Raw genomic sequence first — 25579 nt, 5'->3', positions numbered from 1 at the left:
AGTTAGACAGGAGAAAGGGGACTCCAGTGTGACTGGAGAGCGGAGAGGAGGACAAAGACTTGAGACATGACTTGGACTTGTAAAATAGACTAGATTGACCATTTGCATCAAAATTGGGTCGTGGGTTCAATTTCCCAGCCTCTGAGTGGGCTGCATGCCAAAGTGCACTTGGTGTGTAGCCTATGTCTGCCAGAGGTTTGGAAATCGTCAACAATTGTAGTAAGAAACCCGAAAAAAAGAAGAAAAAAAACATTTGTAGCCTGTGAGAATGTTTTTGTATGAAATGTGAATAGCGGCTTGCTGATATGAGTGGATAGTGGAGGACGAAGTGGGAGGCGGGCCAAAACGATTTAGTGACTTCGACTACCAGGATCCAACACCAGTGAACAGGAGCCAATTACCAGAAATGTGTAAACTGTGTTTTTAAGAAGAAAAAATATGCCAAAAAGTGTGGAACAATAAAAAAGGCCATTGACCTCTGACACACTTCGTTTATGCTATGAAATCTTGGGTAAATAATCATGCTTGATTTGATATTAGCATAACTAAGAGTTTGATTTGAGCAAATGATACATTGTAACATAAGTATGGATTAAGTATTAAGTAAGTAACCGAAATGAAGGACTTATTAATTGTGATTGTGAACACATAGGGAAATTTTAATCTATATAGATGTGTGAGATGATACATTTTTTTCTAACAAGTTAAGGATAATAGTTATGTTAGTTTTCTTTGACTGTGTTTGAACTTATAGTTTGTTATCAATAATTTATTTTTAATATTGATGATAATGATTTATTCTTATCAAAAGTGTGGAATTGTAATGGTAAATTATTGATCAAGTGTGTATTGATTGATTAATTATTAATTATGGCCCTTCTAAGATGTATTTTGTGAACTGTGTTTTTCAGCAATGCAGAAGATGTAAGTTTCTGTGAGAACATATGTCTTGTTTTGGGAAGTGTCTATGGGAATAGAGGTTCCTGTGGGAACCTGTGTCTTGTTGTGACTATAGACTGGATTTGTTATGTATTCCAGTGAACATCAGATTAGCTACATGGATGAATGGAAAGAACTGCCCCTCCACGAGAAGAGGGCGGGCATCGATAGTTTCAGTATATGATGTGAAGTAAACATTAATGCGGGGCTTTTGCATTGTCAAATGTAGACAAGAGGAGACCTCCGTGCACGGAGACATGATTGTGGAAATAAAGAAAACCTCCTATAAACATTTAAAACGGATATTTCATTATTGATGAATCGGCAGAGCATTGCAGTTGGATTTTTCCTCCACATAACCTTATCCACCGCCATTCATATTTTTCGCAGCGCTGGTACAGGGAGAAAGCAGGGAGAAAGCAGGAAGTGACGTTTCACTTTGGCTGTGGAAAGACTGCTTTTAAACGGTTGTTTCACACAGCAGTATCATTTACGTTATGTTGAAGATTATGACTGCAGGAACAGAAAAAGTGGAAGCAAGCAAGCTCAAAGTCAAAATTGTGATCAACAGTGGAAAAAGGAGCTTCTTGGTTTCTTTTTAGAGAAAAATGTAATGCAGAAGTGTTGGTACACAGGTAACCTGCACAGGTTTACAATACAATGTACAACTTCAAAAATAGGAGACACGGGCAAGAAAAATGCAACGTGTTTCAACCTCACTGGGCAAGGGAGCGGGAAGGTGGGTGCTGAGAGTGCTGCAGCACCCCCTGGTGGCAAGAGATGGGATTTTCGAAATTGTTGGATTTGGCTGTCTTGTGTTTATACCACCAACAAAATGCATTAAAAAACAGTTTGTGCTTCCCAGCTTTAATCTTATTTCAGACGCTCTCTCTTCAAAAGTGTTTGATTTTCATCATAATCTGGTTTTCCATAATAATAATAATAAGTTCAGTGTTTATGCCTGTGTTGCTGTCTGTTGTAGTGTAAAACGACTAAAGGGAGAGCAGGTGCTTACATGAAAGTGAGTGAGAAAAGGAGAAGATACTGAATAATGACATCACAACAGTATAATCCTAATGTTAATTTAAAATTAAATATTCTTCTATAATATGGATGAAAGTCCAAAAAACGAAGATTATGACTGGACATGTGTTTGTTGGCATGGCTTTTATTTTGAAATGTATTTATTATTTTAAAATCATATTTTTTTTTAAAGTTGTGTAGTTTTTGTTAGGGCTGCAGAGTAACAACTTAATAGGTTGTGACAGGTTGAACCTATAATGTCAGTTCTGATGGAATTCTGCTTTAATGGGAAGTAATGTGTCAGCCAGGGTTTATACTGCTTTCTTAACATATAAGAACTGCTAAGTCAGACGAATACAAATGTGTGGTGTGGTCAGGTGTAGTTGTTCACAAGTCATGCTATCTATTGTACTAACCAGTGTACCTCCATGGTATTTCTCTGTCCCCAGAAACAACTCTTTGGCACAAAGAGCTTTCTATCGTAGCAGGTGTCTATATGGAAAACCGGATGCTACTGAAGTGACTACTTCACTCTCCATGAACCAAGAACAGCAAGACAATCACAAAACACTTCAGAGAAATTCAACAGTTTTTTTTTTAATGAAATGTAGTAATTTTACATCAAGAAACATGATTTAGGTGCAAAGACTAGTACAAATTATGCAAACTGTGAAGCATTTTGGCAGTTGTAAAATATGAAATGAAATGAAATGAAATGAAAATCGGGGATATTTCCAGTTTGGCAGTCAATATATCATTAAAATATCCAATATTAGTATCTATGAAGAACCCATTCTCATTCAGATATCTTGAGGGATCCATTTGAAAATGGCCATGCCAGTTTTTCCCTCACCAGAATTGCCAGAATTGAGCCTAGTTTTGGAGCATTATTGAGCGCCCTTCCCAACAATCATGACATGACATGGCCCAACGGATTCATTAGGTCTTCTAGTTTCACATGAGTGTATAAAAGTATCTTCGCTCTAGCTTTAAAAATGCGCCCGCTGGAGTCTCTGAAAGACAGTAATGTCTGCCGTGGACGAGGAGTAGATATTCCAGATATTGAACCTAATATAGATCATATACTTAAGCAATATAGCATGAGAGCCAGTGTGTTGTGGCAAATATATCCCGCTGATCAGTTGTTATCCCACGAGGCTGCAGGCCGAGTGGGATAACTGCTGAGCAGCGGGATATATGCCACAACACACGCTGCTCGAGTGCTATATTGCTGTTATAAAACGGTTTCCAAGTATGATAATATAAATATAATAATAATACTATAAGTCCGACTGGCATGGTATTCTGATAGAGTCAGTTGAAACACTACTGTAAGGCGGGACCTCTAGCAAGAAGATAGACATGCGGGTGATTTGATTGGATCGTTCTGGAGACTGAAGTTGACATTGGCCAATCCTGGCGCTTGCTGAGAAGCTGAGAGCTTTTTGCAAAGCCCGACACCAGAGCCGTATGCCGACACCAACTAACGTTACGTCTTATTTAGAAATGCGGGGTTAAGAGTGAGGGCGCGCAAGAGAGGGGGTAAGACATTAGCCCGCGTCTATTCTTGTACAAAACATAATTTTCTGCGAAGTATTAGTAAAGTTATAAGCGAAGATCGATTCACAAGGATCTGACAGCTGTCTCCACCATTTGTTTTTTCTACACTGTCATTTGAGGTAACCAAAGCCTTTTAGTAAGAGTTGCCATGGCAACTCAATAACCCATGGCCATGGGTTATTGGAGTGGGTTATTGGATTTATACAATGGCTGTGAACCAATCAGATTGCTTGATTTGAGAGAGCCGTTTTATAATGTGTGTTAGATGCCGCATTTGTTTATAAGTGGGAAGTGGCAAATTGCCAGTTGCTAATTGCAAAAATCAAATAAAACACCACGTTAACTGGGAGTTCCTACTGGCAAACGTGTCTATGATTTCTCAACCCCCAGTTGCTCCCAGTGCGTCATTTGACATCATCTCAACATGGCGCCCATGATTGTAAGAATTTAAAACATATTTTTGACACTTTTTCTTTTCAACAATAGAGTACCGCAGGGATGACATATTTTTATAGGCTTAACTAGAAATCGCCTCCATTTTGGTTAGTCAGTCTTCACAAACGTTAATCACTTTCATGCCCTTTGAAGCGTTTTCTAAAAATTGCATTTAAAAAAAACGCATTAGAAGATTATCCTGCTGAACCCAAATTCGCGTTCCCATAATCTTTTAACCACAGACCTTATTTTATGCATTTACGTGAAATCCCCATTCTAAAACTCCATTCACTTTTCCCCTGACGAACCCAGAAGTATTCTTCCGGACTCATTCCTGCGGTTCTCTATAGTCTATAGCAAGCCTTCAGACCAATACAATAATTGGTTAAACCCATACAACTAAATGTTAATGTTGTTATTAGCTGTTAGCTTAGACAGCTAACGGCTATTAGCATCCATGGTTTTGCGACTTGAAGCCTGAAGCTTGAACGCACGTAGGTCGGAGATGACGCGTTTGCCACTTGCCACTGGTCAGCTCTAAACGAATGCAGCATAATTCCTTGTCGATTCAGATAATCAAGAAATGCTGCTAACGAGATTCTGTTTTATTTTTCAGTCTCGTCCAATCACGTGTGTCTCCTTGGGTCTGTCGATGCGGTAGACAAACTCGGCAAGCATGAAGTAGCCCAGGTAGTCCACACTGTCAGGAGTGGTGTCAATGTAATAGTGGCCACCTTCTCCGTGATGGCTGAAGCAGTGGGTGTGCTCCACACGCAGGTCCAAGCCCTGGAAATACAGTAAGCAAGTGGACAGATGAGTAGAAGTCAGCTAGTCTCAACGCCAGACCCATGAGAGTTCTTACGCTGATACACTACGTTACTGCATGCTGCAGAGCTCTCTCTGGTTCTGGGACACTTTCGCTCAGCCAGCCCATTTTTCGAACCGCTCGCATTGGTGCTACGACCTGTCACTCATTCAGTTGGAACCCCCCTACACCCGTCAGCCAACTATGGCAGAAACTCCACTTACCTCATTTACCTTACCGAGACGACTATATACAGAGTGGAAGGGCGGAGTTATCTCTAATACATTTACTCAAGTTACTGTAATTGAGTAACTTTTTTGTGCACTTATACCTTGAGTATTTTGAGTAGGATATTTTAAGTATTTTTATTTATTTTTACTGGTGTATCGCAATTTACTACATTTTAAATCACATCCATTACAGAGTACAGATTTTGTAGCTTCTCCAGAAGCATCAGAAAGTGAAACATCATAAATTGACGAATTGCGCCGCCCGCCGCCCGAAGAATAATAAGTTGTGCACTTTATTTTGTAATTCCCAAATTTTCCAATTAAAAGAAGTGTATCTGAACTCTGTACTCACAGAAAATCACATCTAACAACACTCTTAACAACAAAGAAAAATACAGTGACTTTCACTCCGAGTAAATTTTACTTTTACTTATGTAGATTTTGACACTAGTACTTTTACCGCTACTTAAGTAAAATATCAGCAAAGCAACAATATTCTACTTGAGTAGGACATTCTACTACTCTTTCCACCCCTGACAGACAGCGTGTGATCTTTACTCACAGGGTCTCTGGATACCAGCACAGACTGGCAGATGAGTGGGGCGCTGACTTCGAAGTGTTGGAGCCAGTCGTTGACGTCGTCGTTGGTGTCGAGGGGGCAGACTGAGAACTCTCTTGGCTGTGGATGCGCAAATACAATGCATGAACCCTGACAGTCACAATCTAACATGCATCCCATTGTGCATTATCAGTATCTATTTTTTTATTTACCATGATATGGATTTTAGCTTTCCCCTTTTGGATGATGAAGGTGCCTCCCAGAGCCAGGCTTTTATCCGGGTAGTGCCCCTCCAGAGTTTTCCTCAAAGACCCAACGAGACTGTCCTCTCCTGTTCTCCTCTTGGCCCGCACCTCTATGACCTGTCAGGGAGGCAGGAGGGGGAGAAATGGGGCTTTCAGCGTTGACTACTCGACCGGTACGGAGTCATTTTGTTCATGTTTATTAGATGTGAGAGAGGAGGCCTGACTTCATCCACAACAACTTGATTATTAATGTACAATCCTGCAAATTAAGTTATTTACATTAAAATACAACCAGAGATGTTCATTATTTGCTAAAAAGAAGAAAAAAGGGGAGGGGGGTGATGATGACAATGCATTTATGAGAGAAGCTGCTAAACACACAACATACTACATTCTCAGATACAAAAAAATCACTCCCGGAAGTAATCGGTGCAGTTTTGTGCATGTCGGACCCGCGGGTGCGCCCCTCCATCCGTGCACGTGTTGTCCGTCCGTGCACGTGTCCGTCCGTCCATACACAGGTCTCTGCATGTGTCTGTGCCTTCTGTCTCCACTCTCACTTCCTTGTAAAAACCGGTTTGGAGCCACTCTCTCCATAGCGTTCCAGAAGTTTCTTAAACGGTGCGCTCGTGTGAATCTGTGTGTGCGTGCATGCTTGAAACGCTTTCGTCCTCGCGACGCAGGCTGTCTCTATCTCTATGCCTGCCTGTGTGCCTCTGTGCAGTCAGATCAGGCTCAGAGAATCTCGCAAATTCTCGGTGCACACATCTCGCCTACGCACATCGCCCCACAAACACACATCGTCACGGTGTCTGCACCGCTTTAAGAAAAAGTTCTGATTTTCTAGATGTTAATGAATTCACCTTGCCAGGCTTGCCCTCACATGCATACAGGTTGCCCAGCAGTCCAAAGTTGCAGCCAGAGAACTTATCGCTGAATCTCTCCTGCAGACACTGGCCATCAGCTGGATTGATGGAGGAGAAGTAGCTGCTGTTCACCGCGGGCCTTCCCTCCGTTTCCGTCAGAACCAGAGGCATCAGCTGTGGTGGACCACAATATTCATTGTATTAACTACTGTGTTACAAAACATCTCCCCCGCCCGGTCTTTGTAAAGTATGACTCTAGCCTATTTCTCCATCATTTTCCATCATACCAATTGATTCTCATCTAAATCCATGCTTTGGGTGCCTTTGAGGTCAAGTTCTGGAATGTCGATTAGCCCATGAGGACTGTGCGTCCAGTGGCACGCAAGATGCAAGTTAAGTAGCTCTATAGTGAGGCGATTGATTACGTTTTGGTCAGAATCAGTTGGTGTGATGGAAAAGAATGGGAGAAGAGGGTTCATGTTGAAAATGGCCAGAGTTATTCTTTACCACGAAGGCCACCCTACTGCAAAAACGTCACTTGTAGGTTTGACTGCTTGAAATCAGAACTTTTGATGGAAAAGGACAAGGAGACAAACCTCCGCATTCATGCCGACAATCCTGGAGGGCGCGGCTGCTGCCCCGAGGATGAAAGCTCCTGGCAGCTCCACCTCCTTTGACACGGTATTCATGTCGTACTCCTGGGACGGGGGAACAGTCCCGTTCAGTATGAGTCATTTCAGAATAGACCCTTCTCACGGGGGCCATTTTGTGTCGAAAAGGCAGAATAAACACAGGTGCAAGCAAAACACTAATGAGGGTTTCCAAATTCCATGATTGGAATTTGGAAACCCTGCCTTTTAGACACAAAATGGCCCCTGTGTAAAGGGTCTATTACCTCCATGCATTATTTCCACATCGCACTGTGTGGTAAAACAAACTACCTTGTCCTTTTGAACCATGGGGACCAAGTAAGGCACGCCGCCAACATCAGTAATGCGAGGCTTGCCACACAAGCCTGCATGCAGTATGTGGAGAGAAGGCAATATCGGTGATTGAGAAAACATGACAAGTATTCACCTTATGTAGCCCCGCCCACTTGACCCAGTTGTGTTATGACTTCCTGTTCAAAACACCGTCTGTTTTACCTGCTCACTAGTACTGTACTGTCACAGGAAGTGTCAACACAATAGGAAGTAACTGGCTGACCCCTGTGTTGGAACATAAGGCGAATAGTATAATGACAAAAGAATAGGCTCCAATGTTGCTTTTAATATTCAGTGCAGATCAACATACTGCAAAAATGCATTGAACTGAGACTTATGTTATTACAACAGTAAATCAAGTTACAACAGTAAATCTGCAAGTCAATCCAAATGCATTTGAATGAATGTCATCTACATGTTAGTGTACTGTATGAGTCCATTTTGAGGCACGTTCTATGGCCCCTATTCTCCCACAGGCCTTCGGCGCTAAAACGGGCCTTCGGCGCTAAAAAACGTGCCTTGCGCCTGCCTCGGGAAGATATCAACATGGCTTTACGCTGCCAAATGCGCTTTAGGCCGAATGGGCGTGGCGCACTCCCTGAATGGGCGAGAATGGGCGTTTCGGCGTTAAATATCGGCGTAATGATATCTTCCCACCTGGCGTAAATTTAGCGCTTCGCGCTTTTGAAAACCAGGCCTATTCAGTGCGCTGGTTGCGTGGAGCGCTCCCCTCTGGCTCCCCTCTGTCACCCTTCTCTGTGTCACTCTCTCCCTCTCTCCTCAGTCTGACAGGCACAATACGACTCTCTCTCTCTGACTCCCTCGCTCAGACAGACACAACACACTTCCCATAGGAAAAATAAGTTGTAAGTTCACTGCCTGGCGTCCCAGCATGCATTGTGGTACTCCATTTCGCTACTAAATAGCAACCAAATGAGCTGAAATATATGGTTACATGCTCCCAAAATAATGTGTAATGGTAACACAACCTGCAATTGTAGAACATTTCAATATTGGACCAAATAAAACATCGAAATGAAAACACCACCCTATGTGAAACATATATGTCCTCCTGGGCCTATATATACCCCTTGTCGATTTAACGTGATTTAGATAAGTGACAGCGGAAGGCGCTTCTACTGTCATCTGCTATACTGTGATGTCCGCTCCAATAACTTTGCCCTACTTCACATTTAGTTTTACAATAAAAACACATTTATGCAATGACTTTACATAATGTAGGGTATATTTATGTGCATCATCCTTCCTGCAGCAGGCGAGAGAAAATGATATCTTTCTGGACAAACTTTCACCAATCTAATAGGCTATATTTTTCGAGCTGATGCATTTAGAACATTCTTTTCACTTTGATCTTGCTATAGTGTAGGGTATTTACATGCTTGCAGTATTTAAACTGCAGTTAGATTGGTTTGAGAAGCATAATAATATGGAATAATAGCCTATATATGGAGACAGACAGACTGGATGAAGGGAGGGGGGGGGGGGGGGCAGAGCGCTTGGCTTTGTCTGGTTTTACCGGATTTGTCCAGGAATTGGAGCTTAAAAGGCAAGCATGTGACTCTTTACTGCAATTCTCCAATGAGCGGACTATGCATAATTTACGCTTAAAAGGCGTGGTTATAATGGTTGAGGCTGAGTGTAGCGCCGATACCAAGATAGCGAGTGCGCTGGTCCACACCCACTTACTGCGCTAGGCGGCCTAGCGCTAGGCCTTAAACGCAGTTTCTACGCCGATTGCAACGATAGGGCCCAATATGTTTAAACACACTTCTAAACATATTGTGGAGCTTAAGTGAAATGTACTTTTGCAGTATGGTAGCCACTAGGAGCAATTCTGATATCTGAACGTTCAATCATAGTCTCAGACAGATACCCCCATATTTCACTGACACCCCCCTTCATATCAATGCTATACTTTTCCATACATGTAGCAATCATAACAAAAACAGTAATTGCCTTAAAGCCACAGTTGTTGTCCGTTTCTGTGTGTAATTCTGTGTGTAGTGTGTAGTTCAGTGAGACCAACTCTCGTCGAGTCCCGCGAGACTTTCCTGCCGCTGGCCTGTGGACTGACTTGATGAGAGTAAATCTCACTGACCCGACAGGAGGAAATGGGATGCCTGTAACTACCGCTGAAAAGAGCCCGGGGGAAAATAGCAGTCTGATGGTTCTTTAGGGAGCAGGTTATGACGATATGGGTCGAAAACGGGAATAAAACTGTCTATTTACACGGATGAAAAGCACGCTGCCACGTGGCCCCCACGGAGCTCCATTCTAGGACTGGCTTGCACACTATTGATCTCAAAACAACGCCTAAGACGGACAAAAACGCTGCGGAGAAGACTGGGTGAGTCGTTAGATAATAATTAATGTGAGGAGAGGGGTCCAGGTTAAAAAAAAACGAAATTCTCCTTTAAATTCCTCAGATATCGCGTTAACGAACATCGGACAGACGGACGGACGGACAACCCGGATCCATAATGCCTCCAGCCTGGCTATCGCCGGCGGAGCATGGTTATATTAAAAGAACTGGATAGGGGACGAGCCACACCCACCCATGCATTCGGACGGAGGCTGCTCACTGGCGCATGAAGCCATCATTGGGGGGTTTTCTTCCTGGTTTTACTTCCTGACCATGCGGCCCAAGGCGAAGTGCGCATGTGTGCCATGACGTATTCCATGACGTCTCCCACCCCTCCCACCCATGGATGTAGATGTAGATGAAGAAAATACACCCGTATACGGCTCTTAGTGGCTTCGGGAAAAAAAAGCCCCATAAAAAATTATTTGATCATTAAAAGAGTCGTTTTATACTTTGAGTGGCACCCGGAAAAAATTCCCCTGGGTTTAACAGCTGCCGGAGTCCCCATGCAAGTGGATGGGAATTGTCCTTTCTGGGCTGCATGGCGTCACGTGACTTGCAATACAGAGCTTCGCCACCATGTTCAAATGGCTTCACAGCCCAGCGCTATTCCTGTGGGCTTGCGGCGGAGGCATAAAAACAAATACAGATGTGTATTCAGGGTTTCCACCAATAGCCACAGCAGGGAGGGCGCTGTTTCCCGGGAAGCCGAGCCGTTTTCAATTGTTTTTGAGAGACATGGTATGACAAATCCATTAGAATTGAAAATTATGCAATATTAAAGAAAACAAATACAGCCTCTGAAAGACACGCCAGTCAGTGAAATATGGGGGTATCTGTCTGAGACATATTTTGAGAGTCCAGATATCAGAATAACTCTAGTCTCATGTTGAGGCTATAGCAACGTTGTAAATCGGGACGACACTTTACCTTTGACTGGAAACTGGAACGGCTGTTCGGTGAGATCTGGACAGTCGACAACACTGACCTGAGCCTCAGCAAAATTGTCCTTCAGTCCTGCTTGTAACACTGCAGCAATAACATGTTTATTAGCCTACTCTCTGCACGATGTCATATTCAGGTGAGTAGCTGTATCACAATAACACAAGTCCTTACCCCTGCACAGCTCCTCTAACGTTGGGACATGCAACTTGACTTTTTCGGTTTTGCTGATTTCTGCCATGCTGTGGTTCAAAGCGTAGATGTACCAGGTCAGGATCTGGAACGTATGTGTCCACTGTCTGTCCACATATAAAGAAAAGGGAAACTCACTGAGTTGATATAATATACAAAGACAAATAATGGACTTTACTATCAAGATAGTTCCCGTCTCAGCCCATGGAAACACAGTTTCTGGAGGCGGTCCGTACCATCATGGACCCTGTTTTTTCTGCCCTCCTGAAAGTCACGTAGTATTTATATAGTAGGCTGTTTGGGGAAACCAAGCCTCCCCCCAGAAAAAGGAGATTCTAACAAGGGGGTTGTCTGGAATCGGCCTAGCAAAAGTTTAGTTGCTGTTTAAATAAACAGGAATTAAACCTCTCGCTTCATCTCGAGTCTTTTGTTCCTCTTCCTTGGTAGCAGAGCGCTGATTGGTCAGATGAGCATAATGGTCGCGCATGTGCGGTATAAACACTTCCTGGTTGTGTTGCACATGTGTGGACCGGTGTGGACTTATCGCATTTAGTTGTTTTGGCGCAACACGAGTCCTTTTATACAAATTATACACCTATATTTGTTAAGATATTTAGTTCAGAGTTTTAGTTTGCGTCTTTAGTTCAATTTTCAAGGAGGCGAATGGAGACATTTGCAGAGGGTTTTCGCAGAAGCGGCATATAGGAATTAATCAACACACGCTAGCAGTTCTCGTTTGCTAGATGATGACAGAAATTCCTAATTCCTTACTTTGGACTGATGATTCCGATAATATTTCTGAAGCCACATTGAAGTCACGCCACATCGCCATTTCCCCTCCGGATTTAGTGGCGAAAATAATCTCTTCGCTGAGAGAAGGGCAGGACAAGGAGTCAGGTGACCCCAATGAAGCGGACAGGTAAGCATGCCATTAATGTCACCGGGTGCCGCGTCTATGTGCCGACAGGCCGCAGTGCCGATAGCCCACAAGCAGAACCAGCTGAGCGAGGCAGCGTGTCGGTGGAGCTAACCTCTCCCAGCCCCCACGCCAAACCTAACCTCCCCCCATGCCTAAACCTAACCTCCCCCAGACCCTAACCCACAAACCTAACCTCTCCCAGCCCCCACGCCAAACCTAACCTCCCCCCATGCCTAAACCTAACCTCCCCCAGACCCTAACCCAAAACCTAACCTCTCCCACCCCCACGCCTAAACCTAAGGTCGGCATTGCGGGTGGTCGGCATAGCGGGTGGACCCCATGTCACCGGGGGGGGGGGGGGGGTAAACTCAGTTTACTAACCTCTTTGAAATGAGGCAGTTTACTCATCTATTTTCAGCTCAACTATACAAATCAAAACGGGGTGAACACATGGTGGGTAGATTACCCACCTCTTAATACCATTACACCCCTGAATGTCGTGAATGATGCAGCTATTCCTATACTAAAGTCTAGTTAAATTTTCTAAATGTATAATTGTCTCTCTGCAGCGATTCCGGGGACAGCCTGTTCATAACTCAAAACCCAGTGCCTGAGGCAGTGAGGTCAGCCAAGAGGTGTCACTCCGGCTTGAGGTCAGGCCCCACATCCCCCACAGGAGAAGAAAGTGAAGATGGCAGCGGATCCTCTGCAACACAATCGTCCAAGTCCGAGAGAAGGAAAAGGGACAGAGGACAGAAACTCAGACTCCCAAAGTACTCTTTCCCTTTCCTCCAAAGTATCAGGGATGGAAAACGCCGGTCTAGCTGGGAGAGGAAGCGCAGAGGCAGGCAGTTAACTGCCCAGGAGAATGCAGCTCTTCATGTAGGGTCACTCTCCACTACTTCATTAAAATGGTCAATAGGGCTGGGCGATATGGACCAAAAATCATATCTTGGTATTTTTAGGCTGAATGGCAAATAAAACCAGACTCTGATCAAAATAAAATGGAAAGGGTTTCCTTCCCTGACTATAGACCTTATTCGATAACCCCGGACGGCGCCATATTGACAAACCGCAGCCATAACGTAGTCTGGCCGAGCATATAGCAACTGTTATGGCTTCCTCAAAGAGAAGTGATGAAAAAATAAGTTTGGTCGGTCAAATCCCTTGAGTCCTATAACTATTTCATCTGTGGCAATTGGTCTGACATTTGTACTTTTGTGTCACCAACGACATCATCATCAAACATTGTCGTGACAGCAAAGGTAAATAACCTTAACGTTAAATGTTTGTTTGATATGATCTGACGCTTGCTTGCATGAGCCCAATGTTTGCTACTAACGTTAGCCTCTAGTCTCTTTCCCTTCACGTTTGTGGACAGTAGCTAGTAGCTAACACCTGGGCTTTTATTGCTGCTATTACTACAGCCGTGTATTATTACACAGCACACTATCGCTGTTGTGAAATAGCTTTTGACGCAGTAAAAACGGCATTAAATAGGCTAGTAAGTAACGTTGGCTAGCGTCCTAAGCTATGACAGCTGTCAGTCACTTTTAAACTGCGCGCTGCAGAATGTCAACAATATGGCGGCGGTGGGCCTGCCCGTACGTGAGTTACGTCAATCGAATAAGGTCTATAGGTGCTTTCACAAAATATTCACACAGAGATTTTTGATACATAATCATCAGTAATGTGGATATATAATAACTAAGTGGGTAAAGACAAATAATAGAACAGCGAGAAAAGTCTGGGAAGTTCAGAAAATTACATCACTTTACTGTAATACAGCCTTGGAAACCAGGAAAAGACAACATGTATGCCATATCATGATGTTACAATATCCAAAATCTAAGACGATATCTAGTCTCATATCACAATATTGATATAATATCAATATAGTGCCCAGCCCTACTGTTAAGCATCTAGGCTAGTTCAACATATTTCTACCATATACTTTCTAATATGATTTACTAGTAACGGCTTTATCGTTAACAGATTTCTGCAATGGGATCCTTCTTTAAATGTGTCGAATCGCTGTGGACAAACAAAACAACAGGAGCTGCTCTGGAGCCATCTTTACCAATGATTGACACAGATAAGGAGACAATGTCTCCATTGTCAGAGTAAGTTTATTTTGAGGCATAATGTTACTTTTACTTTGAATTTGTCTGCAATTCTGCATCATAATTTTTTTACTTTTAAATTAAGCATATCTGTGCTCTTACAGAGAGGATGAAAGATCAGACGATGAGGAGGACAGAGTGGTGGTAAGCTGTAGTACCTACTTCTCTCATTAATATTTAAATATTTTATGAAATCTTCTCTTAAAAACAGTCTGACATAAAATGACGCTCCAAAATAAAATTAAAGCAAGAGCTTGTTGAATTGAAGTAAAAAGGGTCTCGTGTCCTTGATGATCATAAGATGTCAGAAAGCTCAGCAGCCATCTTATCTATCTTTTGTCAAAAACGTCCTCCACAATGCTTTACCTCACCCTGAAAAAAGAGACATAAAGCACATTAGAATAATGATAATAGTGACTAGAGTGCAACAATTATTCCATTAGTCGATCGATGGAAAATTTACGGCCAACTCTTTTTTAATCTAACCGATTAACTGTTGAGACTAATTTTTAAGAAAAAACAAAACAAAAATGATCTCGTCCAGCTTCTTAAATGTGAATATTTTCTGGTTTCTTTCATCTTCTATGACAGTAAACTGATTATCTTTGTGTTGTGGACTGTTGGTCAGGACAAAAGAAGACATTTGTGGATGTCATGTTGGGCATTGGGGGAAACGTGATGGAAATTTTTCACCATTTTGTGACATTTTATATAGACCAAACGACTAATTCATTAGTCAAGAAAGTAATCAACAGATTAATCGATAGTGAAAATAATCGTTAGTTGCAGTCCTAATAGTGACATTTTAAAACAAGTCTAATTTCCATGTCACTGTTATTAGACGCAATTTGTCAGATGCCTCAGAAAAATAATGGCCCTCAAATTCAAAAGGATTGCTGACACATAGATTAATTTAATTATCACTGTATGTATGAACCCTTTCCCTAAACTGGAATATGTTACTTGACTTAAAACTTAAAATGATGACATGGATTTACTTCACGAGTAATGCAGTTAAGATAATCACTGGCAAATGTATTTTTGCATCAGTGTGGGGCAAGGAAAGTAATTGAAACTATTTACATACTACTACTAACAGACACGTTCTGCATGCTGATAATCCTAATATATCGTGCTTGGACAAAAAGTAAACAGGACTTAAAATGGTGTCTTGCTGCCATCTTGACAAAGCGCTCCGGATGTTTCTTCAAGTGTTTGTGCATAGCAGTTCTGCCACTTCCAATTTGCAGAGCTTACAGAGAGCGCCACACTGACTACGTTTACATGCACACAATATTCCACTATTATTCGGAAAATGACAATATTCTGAATTTGATAAGGGTCATATAAACAGCATATTCCAGTTGCATTTTCCGAATTTGGCCTTTTTCCGAATTTAGCATTATCCGATTAAGGCGTGGGTTATTCCAGTATTATTCGGGTTTTAGGAGGATTCTTTGATCATGTATACAGTGCATTCAGAATGTACGTCTCAATCAGGGTTTTTACTGCAGTTTGCGACGTATGTTGTATGTTTGTGGTCAACTGATGTGTGCTAGAAAGCACTAGAAGAGGAGATATAATAATCATATAATCCATCATCTCTGGCATGCGAAAAGAAAAGCTCACATTTCTGATCGGGAGGAGATGAGAAACATTGATTTAAAGAGAGATATTTAAAAAGAGAGTGGTGCCCACGGAAGTCCAAAATGCTTGCGAGCCTGCGAGGTAATAATGTAGGCTACTAGCCTACTTACTTTTTATGAAAGACTTGGATGTGTAAATATTGCAACGCCAAACTTTCCAGCAGCAAGCTCCTGAAATGGACCAAGTGATGCTGGTAAAAATAGCGCTGCTCTGTTTATTCTCAACAGAAAAACTCTGCTGATTCTACCTGCATCTCTCTCTTTTCCCCCCTCCCTCACGTGTCAGGGAGGGCGAGCTACGGCTGCATGTAAACAGGAATATTAGTGGATTTTTCATTTAGTCGGAATATTGACATTTTCCGAATATGGGCAAAAACCGTAATATTGTGTGCATGTGAACGTAGTGACTGTCTAGCGGTCTCCGTCTAAAATACTCCCACACTTAAGATGAAAGTGGACAAGGTTTTTTTTAGCTGCAGCCTGTTCTGCAGCTTGGGAATCACAATCCATGCTTTGACCGACAGGCACAGCCATCTTCATTTCATTGCGATGCATCGACGCACGTTATGCAATAGGGATGTCGACGGCTAACTGTTAACCGGTTAACCGCCGAGAACGTCTTTGGTCGGTTAAGCATGTCAGTTAAACGGTCAATTTCCATGTGTATTTGCATATAACAGTGTTGCCAATGTGGCGATCCCCCCCCCCCTCCTTCGTGGTCAGCAATGTAACATAAGTATATTAAATGATGGGGCAAGTATTAATCAAGCTAGATTTGGAAATAAACACATGGTTCATGTTGATTTTATCTACCGGATGTCTGATCAAACGCATTCCGCAGCGAAGCACACACACAGCTGAACACCTGCTGCAGCCACAGAGTCACAGTGAAGTGAGCGCACTGACTGCCCCGCCCCTCTGCTGCTCCTGTCTGAGCACACAGCTCAGATGTGCTCTGTGACCATTTCAGAATGATTAATACACCCAGCGAAACAATCAGCTCATACATGTTCTATAGTTTTGTTAACTCCGTGTGTGCTGTCATTAGCCTACTTTTTCTTCACTGTCTCATTCGGTCTAACGGCCGGGACACACATCTTTTTTTTTTTATACTTTATTTTTGTACATTTTCATGAAACAAAGCACAAGTAGAACATACTGGAAAACAAAACAAAAACAAAACAAAACAGACAGTTGGTCACCTTTACATACATAGACTTACTAGTGGGGGATTCAACTCAGTTCGTACATGTAAACACAATCCATTTCTCCCAGTACTTAGAATACTTGTCAAGCTGTAAGTTCAAAGAGAAGGTCATTCTCTCCATACTCTGTATGTTGGTCACTATTTCTGTCCAGTCAATCTTTGTTGGAGGATCGGACTGCAGCCACTTTCTTGTTAAAGCTTTTTTGCTGGCTGCCAGCAGTATTTTTAAGAGATATCTGTCCTGTGATATCAAATCGGTTGCAATGTTACCCAAGTAGATTGTAGGGAAAGAGCAATCAGTTTCTTTACCAATCCTTTATTGCTTGTGATACCTCCTGCCAGTATGTCTGGATGGAAGGGCAACTCCAGAATATATGGAAGTGGTCTGCCAGTTGTTCTCCGCACTTCCTCCAACATAGACTCCTTCCCAGATCACCCATCTGTAAACCTTTTAACTTAGGAGTTATAAAATACCTCATCAAATTCCGCCAACAAAATCCTCTCCAAAAACCCGAGCTGGTGGAGGTAGATTGTACGTTGCACATATTCATCCAGTCCTCCTCTGAGATTACAATTCCAGCCTCTTTTTCCCATTTTAGTCTAACCTTATTTGTTGTGTGTTTCTTCATGGGTTGAATACTTGAGTGCAGTATTGAGACAAGTTTCCTGTTACTCTTAACTGTATACATGTTGGTAAATACGTCAACTATATTAGTGTCATCTTTCTTTGTATGTTTTATCTTATCATTAAAATAAGCCCTGGTTTGTAAATACCTAAAGAAGTCTATCTTTTCTAACCCATATGTATCAGAAATTTCCTGAAAGCTGACCAGTTCACAGTTTGATGAAATTGAGCAGTATGAAGTGATGCCTTGTCTAAACCACTGCTTAAACCTTCCGTCAATCCCTGCTGGTTTAAAGTCTGGATCAAAAGCAACCCATCTCAGCTGTCTAGACTGTCTCTCAAGTGATGGTGGTTTGCATTCCTTAAACCAGATTCTAAAGGGGATTTTGGACCATTGATTTAACCTATTCGAGTGTTTCTCGTACAGTGTTTTACTACCCAGCATAGCTTGTATAGGTATATCTAGCTGTGATGTTTCCAACTCTTTCCACTTTGCAGTGTATTCTGGGTTGCAGCAGCATGCAAGTGGTCTTAATTGTGCCGCTTTGTAATAGTCTAGTAGGCATGGTAGTGATCTACCCCCTTTCTCTTTAGGCAATTGCAGTGTTTTGAATTGAATCCTTGGTCTTTTACCCCCCCAGATGAATCTTGAAATCCACTTGTCCCATTCGTTAAATTGTTTTGGTGTTATTTCGGTTGGTAAGGACTGAAAAAGGTATAAGAATCGGGGGAGTACGTTCATTTTTATAGTTTCTATCCTGTTATGCATATCAAAGGGCAGCTGAGACCAACTATCAATATCTGACTTAATACTTTTACTTATGGGGCCGTAGTTACTCTCATATATCTTAGATAAATCCTTAGGGATTTGAATCCCCAAATATTTTATGACTGACGTGTCCGGGACACACATCTTGCATGTGCGTGGCGTGTGCGTGGCGTGCTTGCTGCGGGTGGCAACTCTCTCCCTCCCCCTCTGCAGTGCATGTTCATCAGGCACACGCATGCATACGCTCGCACTCAATGATGAAACAGTAGTTTTTACCGTGTTACAAAAATGACATGAAGCGGTCGAATTGACGATTGAAAAGTATCAATTAACGTTAACGTTACTGTCCAACACATGGCAGTTCGGATAAATTGTTTCACAAGAGGCGGAGTGCGGACTCGTTTTTCTAATGTTGTGGAGCCCTGCCAGACACAGAGAGCACAGCCCTCGCCGCGTGTGTGAAGAGAGAGAGCGAACGGGTGAGACAGAAGCAAACCATTTTTTGCAGATCTCAAAAGCAGGTAAACCACTGTGGGATTAGTGAGACTATTGCTAAAAGAGAAGATACTGTAGTGATGCTGCGCACTTTGTCAGTGCGCCCTGCAGCCTGGGCTGTCGTCCGCTCAAACAGTACTTCACGTGGCGGCTGCGTGTCAATTGACGTGTCCTTAATATGCAATGCGTGCAGCTCTAAGCAGTTATAGCCTATCGGAGGAATGTTTTTGTTTAGATGGCTGGAGGGTTCAACTTGTCTTCTCGTTTTGTTAATGTGTTTTTTTCTGCTTGTAGATGTAAAAATAAACGCTTTCTACTGAAAAAAAATCAAGCATTTGGTAATGGTTTAATGGGGCACAGACAGTAAAATAGCGCATTTTAATCTTCTCGGTTAACCGACAGTTGTCGGCTAATGAGTGTCGGTTGTCGGTCAAGAAAAATTATGATTTTCGACATCCCTATTATGCAAATCGACGTATTTTCATAATCGATTATGTCGAGGAATCGTCCCTGCCCTAGTAAGCAGGCTATTTGTACCAGGATTCTGTCAGTGGGTGTCTTATTTAGCACACAAAGCACATGTTTTGAATGTGAACTTGGGCATCATTCTGTTCTACAGTCTCCGTAATGTTTATGTCACCTTACAGGAGAAGAAACTGTTCGTGACAGCAAAGTTCCCACAGCCTTGGTACACTCCATCACCCAAAGCGAAGAGAGACGACATCAATGCCAACCAGAAACGCCAGAGGAGCGAGAGAGCTAAAGTTGTCGGACAAGTGATTTCCAGGGGAACTCCACAGAAGACACCAGAGAAGTCAACTTCAACGATAACAAGGGTGTCCAGACTGAGGGGAGTCCAGCTGTGGTCAGAAACAGAAAGCACTGTTGATGGAGGCTCTTCTCATAGAGGTTCGCTCACCAGAGAGACTAGTGACGAATGTGTGACAAGTGACATTATGAACAAAACTGAAAAACCAAGAAGACATTTGACCCGAAAGGGAAATCACAGTGGCAGGGAAAACGGGGGGAATCTTTCTCACCAAACGGGGGAGGAAGACCTGTGTAATGTTAGCGTTGCTTCAACTTTGACTAGTTGTGAGCCAGTCAGGGGAAAGAAGAGGAAAAAGAAGAAGAAAATGGAGACAGGAGACTGTGAAGGTGTGGAAGAGGGAATGGAGCAGCCTTCCAGCCAGGAAGGGCCAGAGGGTCAGGATGCTGGCACACGTGTGAGTGTAGGAATCTCAGAGTTGAGCGACAAGACTCCTGACGTTAAAATATTGAGACAGGAGGAGAGGAGTGTAGAAGAGCATGGCATAACAGAAAGAGAGAATTCTCAGTTAAAAGAAAATAAGCAAAAGAGCAGAAAGAATATGTCTGTAGTGGATGTTACTATGAGGGACAGACTAGAGGAAGGCAGATCAGAGAGTTTACATTCAGAGCAGGCGGGTGAACGTTGCGGCCGAGCCTCGCCACAGATGTCAGTCTCTGGTGATGGCATGGAGAGGAGGAAGAAAAAGAGGAAGACAGCCAGTGAGAAAGATGAGGATCTTCTCGAGTTGTCTTCTGATGCAGCTGGCAGACCTCCGAAGAAGAAGAAGAAGAAGAAGAAGAAGAAGAAAAGGGAAAAAGAAAGATATGTAATTGTAGAGGAACAGGAAGAGGTTTTTCAAGGAACATCCGACTTCACTGGTGCCAAAGACAGCCAGCGTAACTCGGGGACCTCCGCTCCCCAGCTTGAAGATGTAACGGAGCCCAGAAAAAAGCGCAAAAAGAAGCGGCGGCCATCCTCGAATGGTCAGACTGAAGCTGGACAAGAAGAGGAGAACGTGGGTATAACCTCTTCTAACGATGCCGAAGCTCTGACAGATGGTACAGTACTGTCAGCGAGAAAGAAGCCGAAGAGAAAGAAGAGGGACAAGGGGGCAGATGTCTCCAACACTCCTGAAGAAACCCAAATGAACCCAAAGGTGGGGAAGGTCAATAAAAGCCAGAAAACAAACCAAGATGCGGAACTGCTAACCAAGAAGGAATTAACGGAAATGTCAGCCAGGGATAGCTCAGTAGACGCGCTGGCACAAATGGATGATTCAGCGTCTGTGCGGAAAAAGAAAAAGAAGGGGGCCACTTCCTTCCTCGTTGATGACACGGTGGAAAAGGATGCTAAAACACACCAGGAAACAAGCGCTCCCTCTAAATCTGTAGCCATTTTTGACATGAGTGGACAAAAACGCAAAGAGAAACTTGGTGTCAGCGCTTGTAATTTTGAAACAGAACCAGTGGAAAATGTTAAATATTTGGAGGAGCCTCTCATCGGGTCTAGGAAAAGGAAAAGAAAGAAGAAGACCTCCGCTTCACAGGACAGTGCAGTGAAAGATCACGAGGAGCATTTCAAGGAACAAAAAGAGACGTGTGAGCGCTCTGGGCCTCAAATCGCCGTCTCCTGGCTAGAGGGAAAGAGGAAACACAAGACAAACGATAGGGGGTTAGAATCCACCATGGTCAGAAGGGAAAGTGCTGCTAGTGCTGATCCGAGATGTTCGCTCTCTGATGAGACCGTGGTATTATTGGGAAAGAAAAAGAAACGGAAGAAATGTAAAGATCCCCACGCTACGATACAAGAGTGCCCCAGCCAAGGTGGAAGATATTGAATCACCAAAGAAAAAGAGCAGACAGTCTGAAATGTCTCATGATGGCAGTACTTCAGAGAAAGTGTTTTCGGAAACGCTGGTGAAAAACGTTACAAACATGTGCGAGGCTGAACATGCCTCCAAATTTCCGTCTGAGAACCTTGCAGTGAAAAAGAAAGGAGATAATGACTTGTTCTTTGAATCTGTTAAGTAGAGCCCCACATCAGGAAGAAGATAAATAAGAAAGTGAAGTAGAGGAATAAGCCATCAGCTGCCCCAAACGTAATATCCAGTGGTCCCATGTTATCAGAGAAGTTCTCCATCCCGCTTTTAAATGTCTTCCTCGGACCACATGGAGGAGAAAAACCCCATCCAGGGCAAGAGGAGACTTCATTATCCAGATCCCAACTTCGCCACAGACTGACTCATGGATGGCATGAGTTTTATACTGTATATAAATCTGGGCTATTTTGTTTTAATATATTTTGTTTTGTATCACAGCGTTTTTACTGTCAAGGTTCTCAAACTTTTTTCTTTTTTATATACTGTATATATAAAAGCTCCAGAATACTGATATTTTAAAAAAGAAAAGAAAAAAGGACCATAGATCTATTAAAACGGATTCAAATGAATGTAATGGTTTTGTTTGTCAACACTTGACACTTGAGAGAAAGATCTCACTGAGAGCCTGTGTAGTGGGTTTAAGCACCATGTCAACTTATGCCTACCCCACACTACAGGATAATTTGCAAGATTATGGCCAAGATTCCCCCCTCCCGATTTTCTCGGGGGTGCTCCCGATTTGAAGCGCGTCGGGCAGATAATCTTCCCAAATGATCCTGTAGTGTGTGGGGTTCAAAGATTCACAATCGAGAAGACTGCCTCTTCCCGATTGTGAATCGGGCATATCTAACATGTTAGATATTTACAACCCGACAGGCGATTGCATCTTGAGCAGAGAGCCAGTAGTAGCTGCGTTTCCATTACAGTTTTTCGCAAAATAATCTGGTCCGCGTCCGCTCGCAGCCCCGCACAGAAACAAAGAACGAGGAAATTGTCATCGAGGTGAAATACCCGTGCGTCTTTGAACGGGACGGAAAACTAAATGCTATACTGCAAAGCATGTAGCCTACAACAAGCGCTTAGGTCTCAGCTTCCCGCATCGGCGAGTGTCCGCACGGAAAAGTGAGTCAAATCAGCAGACGCGCCCCTCCACAAGACACCTGTGCAGACGGTTTTCGCCTGGCCGTGCACAGTAGGCCTACACCCCGAATGGACGCGGCTGTCCGCGCAAATATTAGTTAAACAAATCCTTTCAGTGCAAATGCATTATAAAAACAAAAAATTAAATTTGTTTAGAAAACGAAATGACACTACTACACCCGGTGCGCACACTGAATAGGCATTTTAAAAGTTAACGTTGAGCCCTGCTGGCTGCTTCCAAGGTGAATCTTCAGCATAATCTTCTAGTGTGTGGGGTTGCGTTTGAACAGACGCGATTGTGTGTGTGTCCCAAGATTGAAATGTTAAAAAATCGGCTCTCTCTGTCCTGTAGTGTGTGGGCTCTCAAGATTTTTATAATCTTCAAGGATTTGAAAATCCTGTAGTGTGGGGTAGGCATTACTGATACTTGTGCTTAAATTAACCCACTCATATTCTGGTTTATATGATATACGATTTCTTTTTTTATCTTAACATCTAGCCTGCCCCCTAATGGCCATGGTAGGTAGGGGAAAATTATGATTTTTCTTTTCTGATCTAGCGCTGCCTTATTTTGAACATGTTTCCTCTTTAATGGGCCACTGCCTCAAGATGCTCTTCAGACCACACCTTCATGAGAATTGCTACAGACACTTTCACTTGATGCTACTTATATTAATATTGTCATTGCTTTTTTTATAATAGTGTGAGGCAGATGTTGTGCAATGCTTTGTAATGGACATCATTAAGAGAGCTTAGAACACGGCTCTCTTGAATACTCGATTCTGATTGGTCAATCAAGATTCACCGGTCATTATTTCTCGACAACCGACCGCTGCTCTGCCACACCTGGATTAATCAGTTGATAAGAGCTTTTTGTCTGCAGACACTACTAATTAGGCCAACCAGTTGCAGCTGTGGTGTCTTGTGTGCCAATTACGAATGAAACCGCTTTGCGTTGAAAACGCTATTAAAAAATCTATTTGAATAATTATTTTTGTCAGATTACTGAAATAATTTAGTTGTAGGCCGTGTTCTAAGTGGGATAATGTATAGTGAGCCGGTGATTACTGGAAATAATGCCCTTCAGGTGAATGATTAAGCCCTGAATGATTTCGCCAGTAATCACCGGCTCACAATACATTACCCTTACATAATGACTCTTACCTGGATCTACCTCATCAGTATCATGAAAAGAGTGAGTGTCCCTAATATTTTGTACATTTTGTATACATATACAATAATATGGCATCTTGCATACCATTGTGGCTTCCATTATATACTGTAGCTGTTAGGAACCACTGCTATGGGTTAAAGTGACTTTTTCAAGACGGTAGAATAACCCTTATAGTTGTACAGGTTTTTGCTAGGCCTACATAGTAGGTTTATGTGGCTCTGAGCACAATTAACACATTGTGAAATTGACACGGGGGGTGCTACACTTATGTTTTAAATGACTTCATATCTATTGATAACATTCTAGATGTTCCACTCCCTCGAATTTTAAACATGTTATAACTACACCTGTCAAAATTCTACACAGACATTAGAACAGAACACTTCTTTTTCAACCCATCAAATTTATATATATATTATGTTATATATAGTATATATACGCTACTGAGGTCCCTGACAGTGTAAAATGAATAAAGTGTAAAAATGGCCAATATGTGCTGTTTTTTCCTTATTACTGTGGGAGAGTGCAATCATCCAATCCACCAAGCAACTCAAAACAAGAGTGAATACCAACAGAAGAATATTGCAGGGGATTTTGGCAAAAAAGAAATGGGGCGCTACCCACACGTTTAGCTGTGTTGCTCATTCCATGAATGCATGATCCTTACAAGTTGTACTTCTTGTAAAGGTGACTAATCAGGCTTTCCAACTATATATAATACAATACCAATTGGTATTATTAAAGGGGAGAAATAATCGACCGAAATAACGTTTCCGAACTTTTTTTGAGGAGTTTATATAGGCCTATATATATATATATATACTGTGTGTGTGTGTGTGTGTGATGTAGGCTATAGATTATATAGATAGATGGATAGGAAAAGTGATACTTTTATTCTACACCTTTCAAAAGCTCAGTGAATATATGATTGCTACGTAATAGGACCTTCAAATATATTGTTTTTCGCTTTGATATTTTGTTAATTGACAAACACGGCTTTATTTTGAAAGGCATCATCGGAAGTAATTAAAAAAACCTTCACACTGTTCGTCAATCCACGTTTTATTTTGAAACCTGTCACCGGAAATACACTTCTCATTTTTGCTGGCTTGACCCTGTAGACATTGTGGAGGGCCCTCCAGCCAGCCCTATGAGCTCTGAAGGAATAGACTACTTGCACAACTCCGCTACTTCCTGAAATGAGTAGGGCATCTTGGTTTCCTGTCCTACACTATTGGATGAACTGATTAATGTCAGGTGTGCCTGACTGCTGCAGTCACAACAACAGTGATCAGGCACACCTGACATTAATCAGTTCATCCAATAGTGTAGGACAGGAAACCAAGATGCCCTACTCATTTCAGGAAGTAGTGGAGTTGTGCAAGTAGTCTATTCTCCCAGCCACTGAGCTACAGTGCACTGCCATGCACAAGTCAGCACGGTTACGCACGGTGACTGACCACAACAAGCAGCCAGCGGCCACGTTACGTAAGCGCCCTGGCACTGTCACGGAGAAAACACCACAGAGTCGCTCTACAGCTCCTATACCGGCCGGCTGGAAACTTTTCCCGGGACGAGACCTCTCACTCTGTGTTTTGAATCCACCTGCGCACAGACTGTCACCCCGAC

The 25579-nt window shown here is 42.6% G+C and overlaps 1 protein-coding gene and 1 long non-coding RNA gene across 2 annotated transcripts; one reads left to right on the top strand and one right to left on the bottom strand.

The window, feature by feature from the left end:
- Positions 1 to 2606: 2606 nt before the first annotated feature.
- On the bottom strand, positions 2607 to 11494 carry cUnh11orf54 (chromosome Un C11orf54 homolog). The gene is made up of 9 exons (XM_083641250.1): positions 11399 to 11494; positions 11145 to 11269; positions 10959 to 11057; positions 7604 to 7677; positions 7259 to 7360; positions 6660 to 6836; positions 5764 to 5913; positions 5555 to 5671; positions 2607 to 4743 (listed from the first exon to the last, which is right to left on the bottom strand). The coding sequence occupies exons 2-9, from the start codon at positions 11209 to 11211 to the stop codon at positions 4570 to 4572; spliced, it is 960 nt and encodes a 319-aa protein (XP_083497376.1). The 5' UTR covers positions 11212 to 11269; positions 11399 to 11494; the 3' UTR covers positions 2607 to 4569.
- A 290-nt stretch (positions 11495 to 11784) lies between these two features.
- On the top strand, positions 11785 to 14195 carry LOC310786490. The gene is made up of 3 exons (XR_014553223.1): positions 11785 to 12081; positions 12651 to 12963; positions 14077 to 14195. It is a non-coding gene; the product is annotated as an uncharacterized lncRNA (long non-coding RNA).
- The last annotated feature ends 11384 nt before the right edge of the window (positions 14196 to 25579 follow it).

Source organism: Poromitra crassiceps (assembly GCF_964638095.1).
Source record: "Poromitra crassiceps genome assembly, chromosome: 1".
NCBI lineage: Eukaryota > Metazoa > Chordata > Actinopteri > Beryciformes > Melamphaidae > Poromitra > Poromitra crassiceps.
This window is presented reverse-complemented; position numbering and strand designations above follow the sequence as displayed.

What these genes read in the sequence shown, in the direction of transcription:
- cUnh11orf54 (XM_083641250.1), bottom strand. Translation starts at nt 11,211, where the DNA reads ATGGCAGAAATCAGCAAAACCGAAAAAGTCAAGTTGCATGTCCCAACG. An exon ending in GTGAGGGCAAGCCTGGCAAG is followed by an intron (nt 5,914 to 6,659) that starts GTGAATTCATTA and finishes CCTCCCTGACAG; the next exon opens with GTCATAGAGGTGCGGGCCAA. An exon ending in AAGCTAAAATCCATATCATG is followed by an intron (nt 5,672 to 5,763) that starts GTAAATAAAAAA and finishes GCGCATCCACAG; the next exon opens with CCAAGAGAGTTCTCAGTCTG.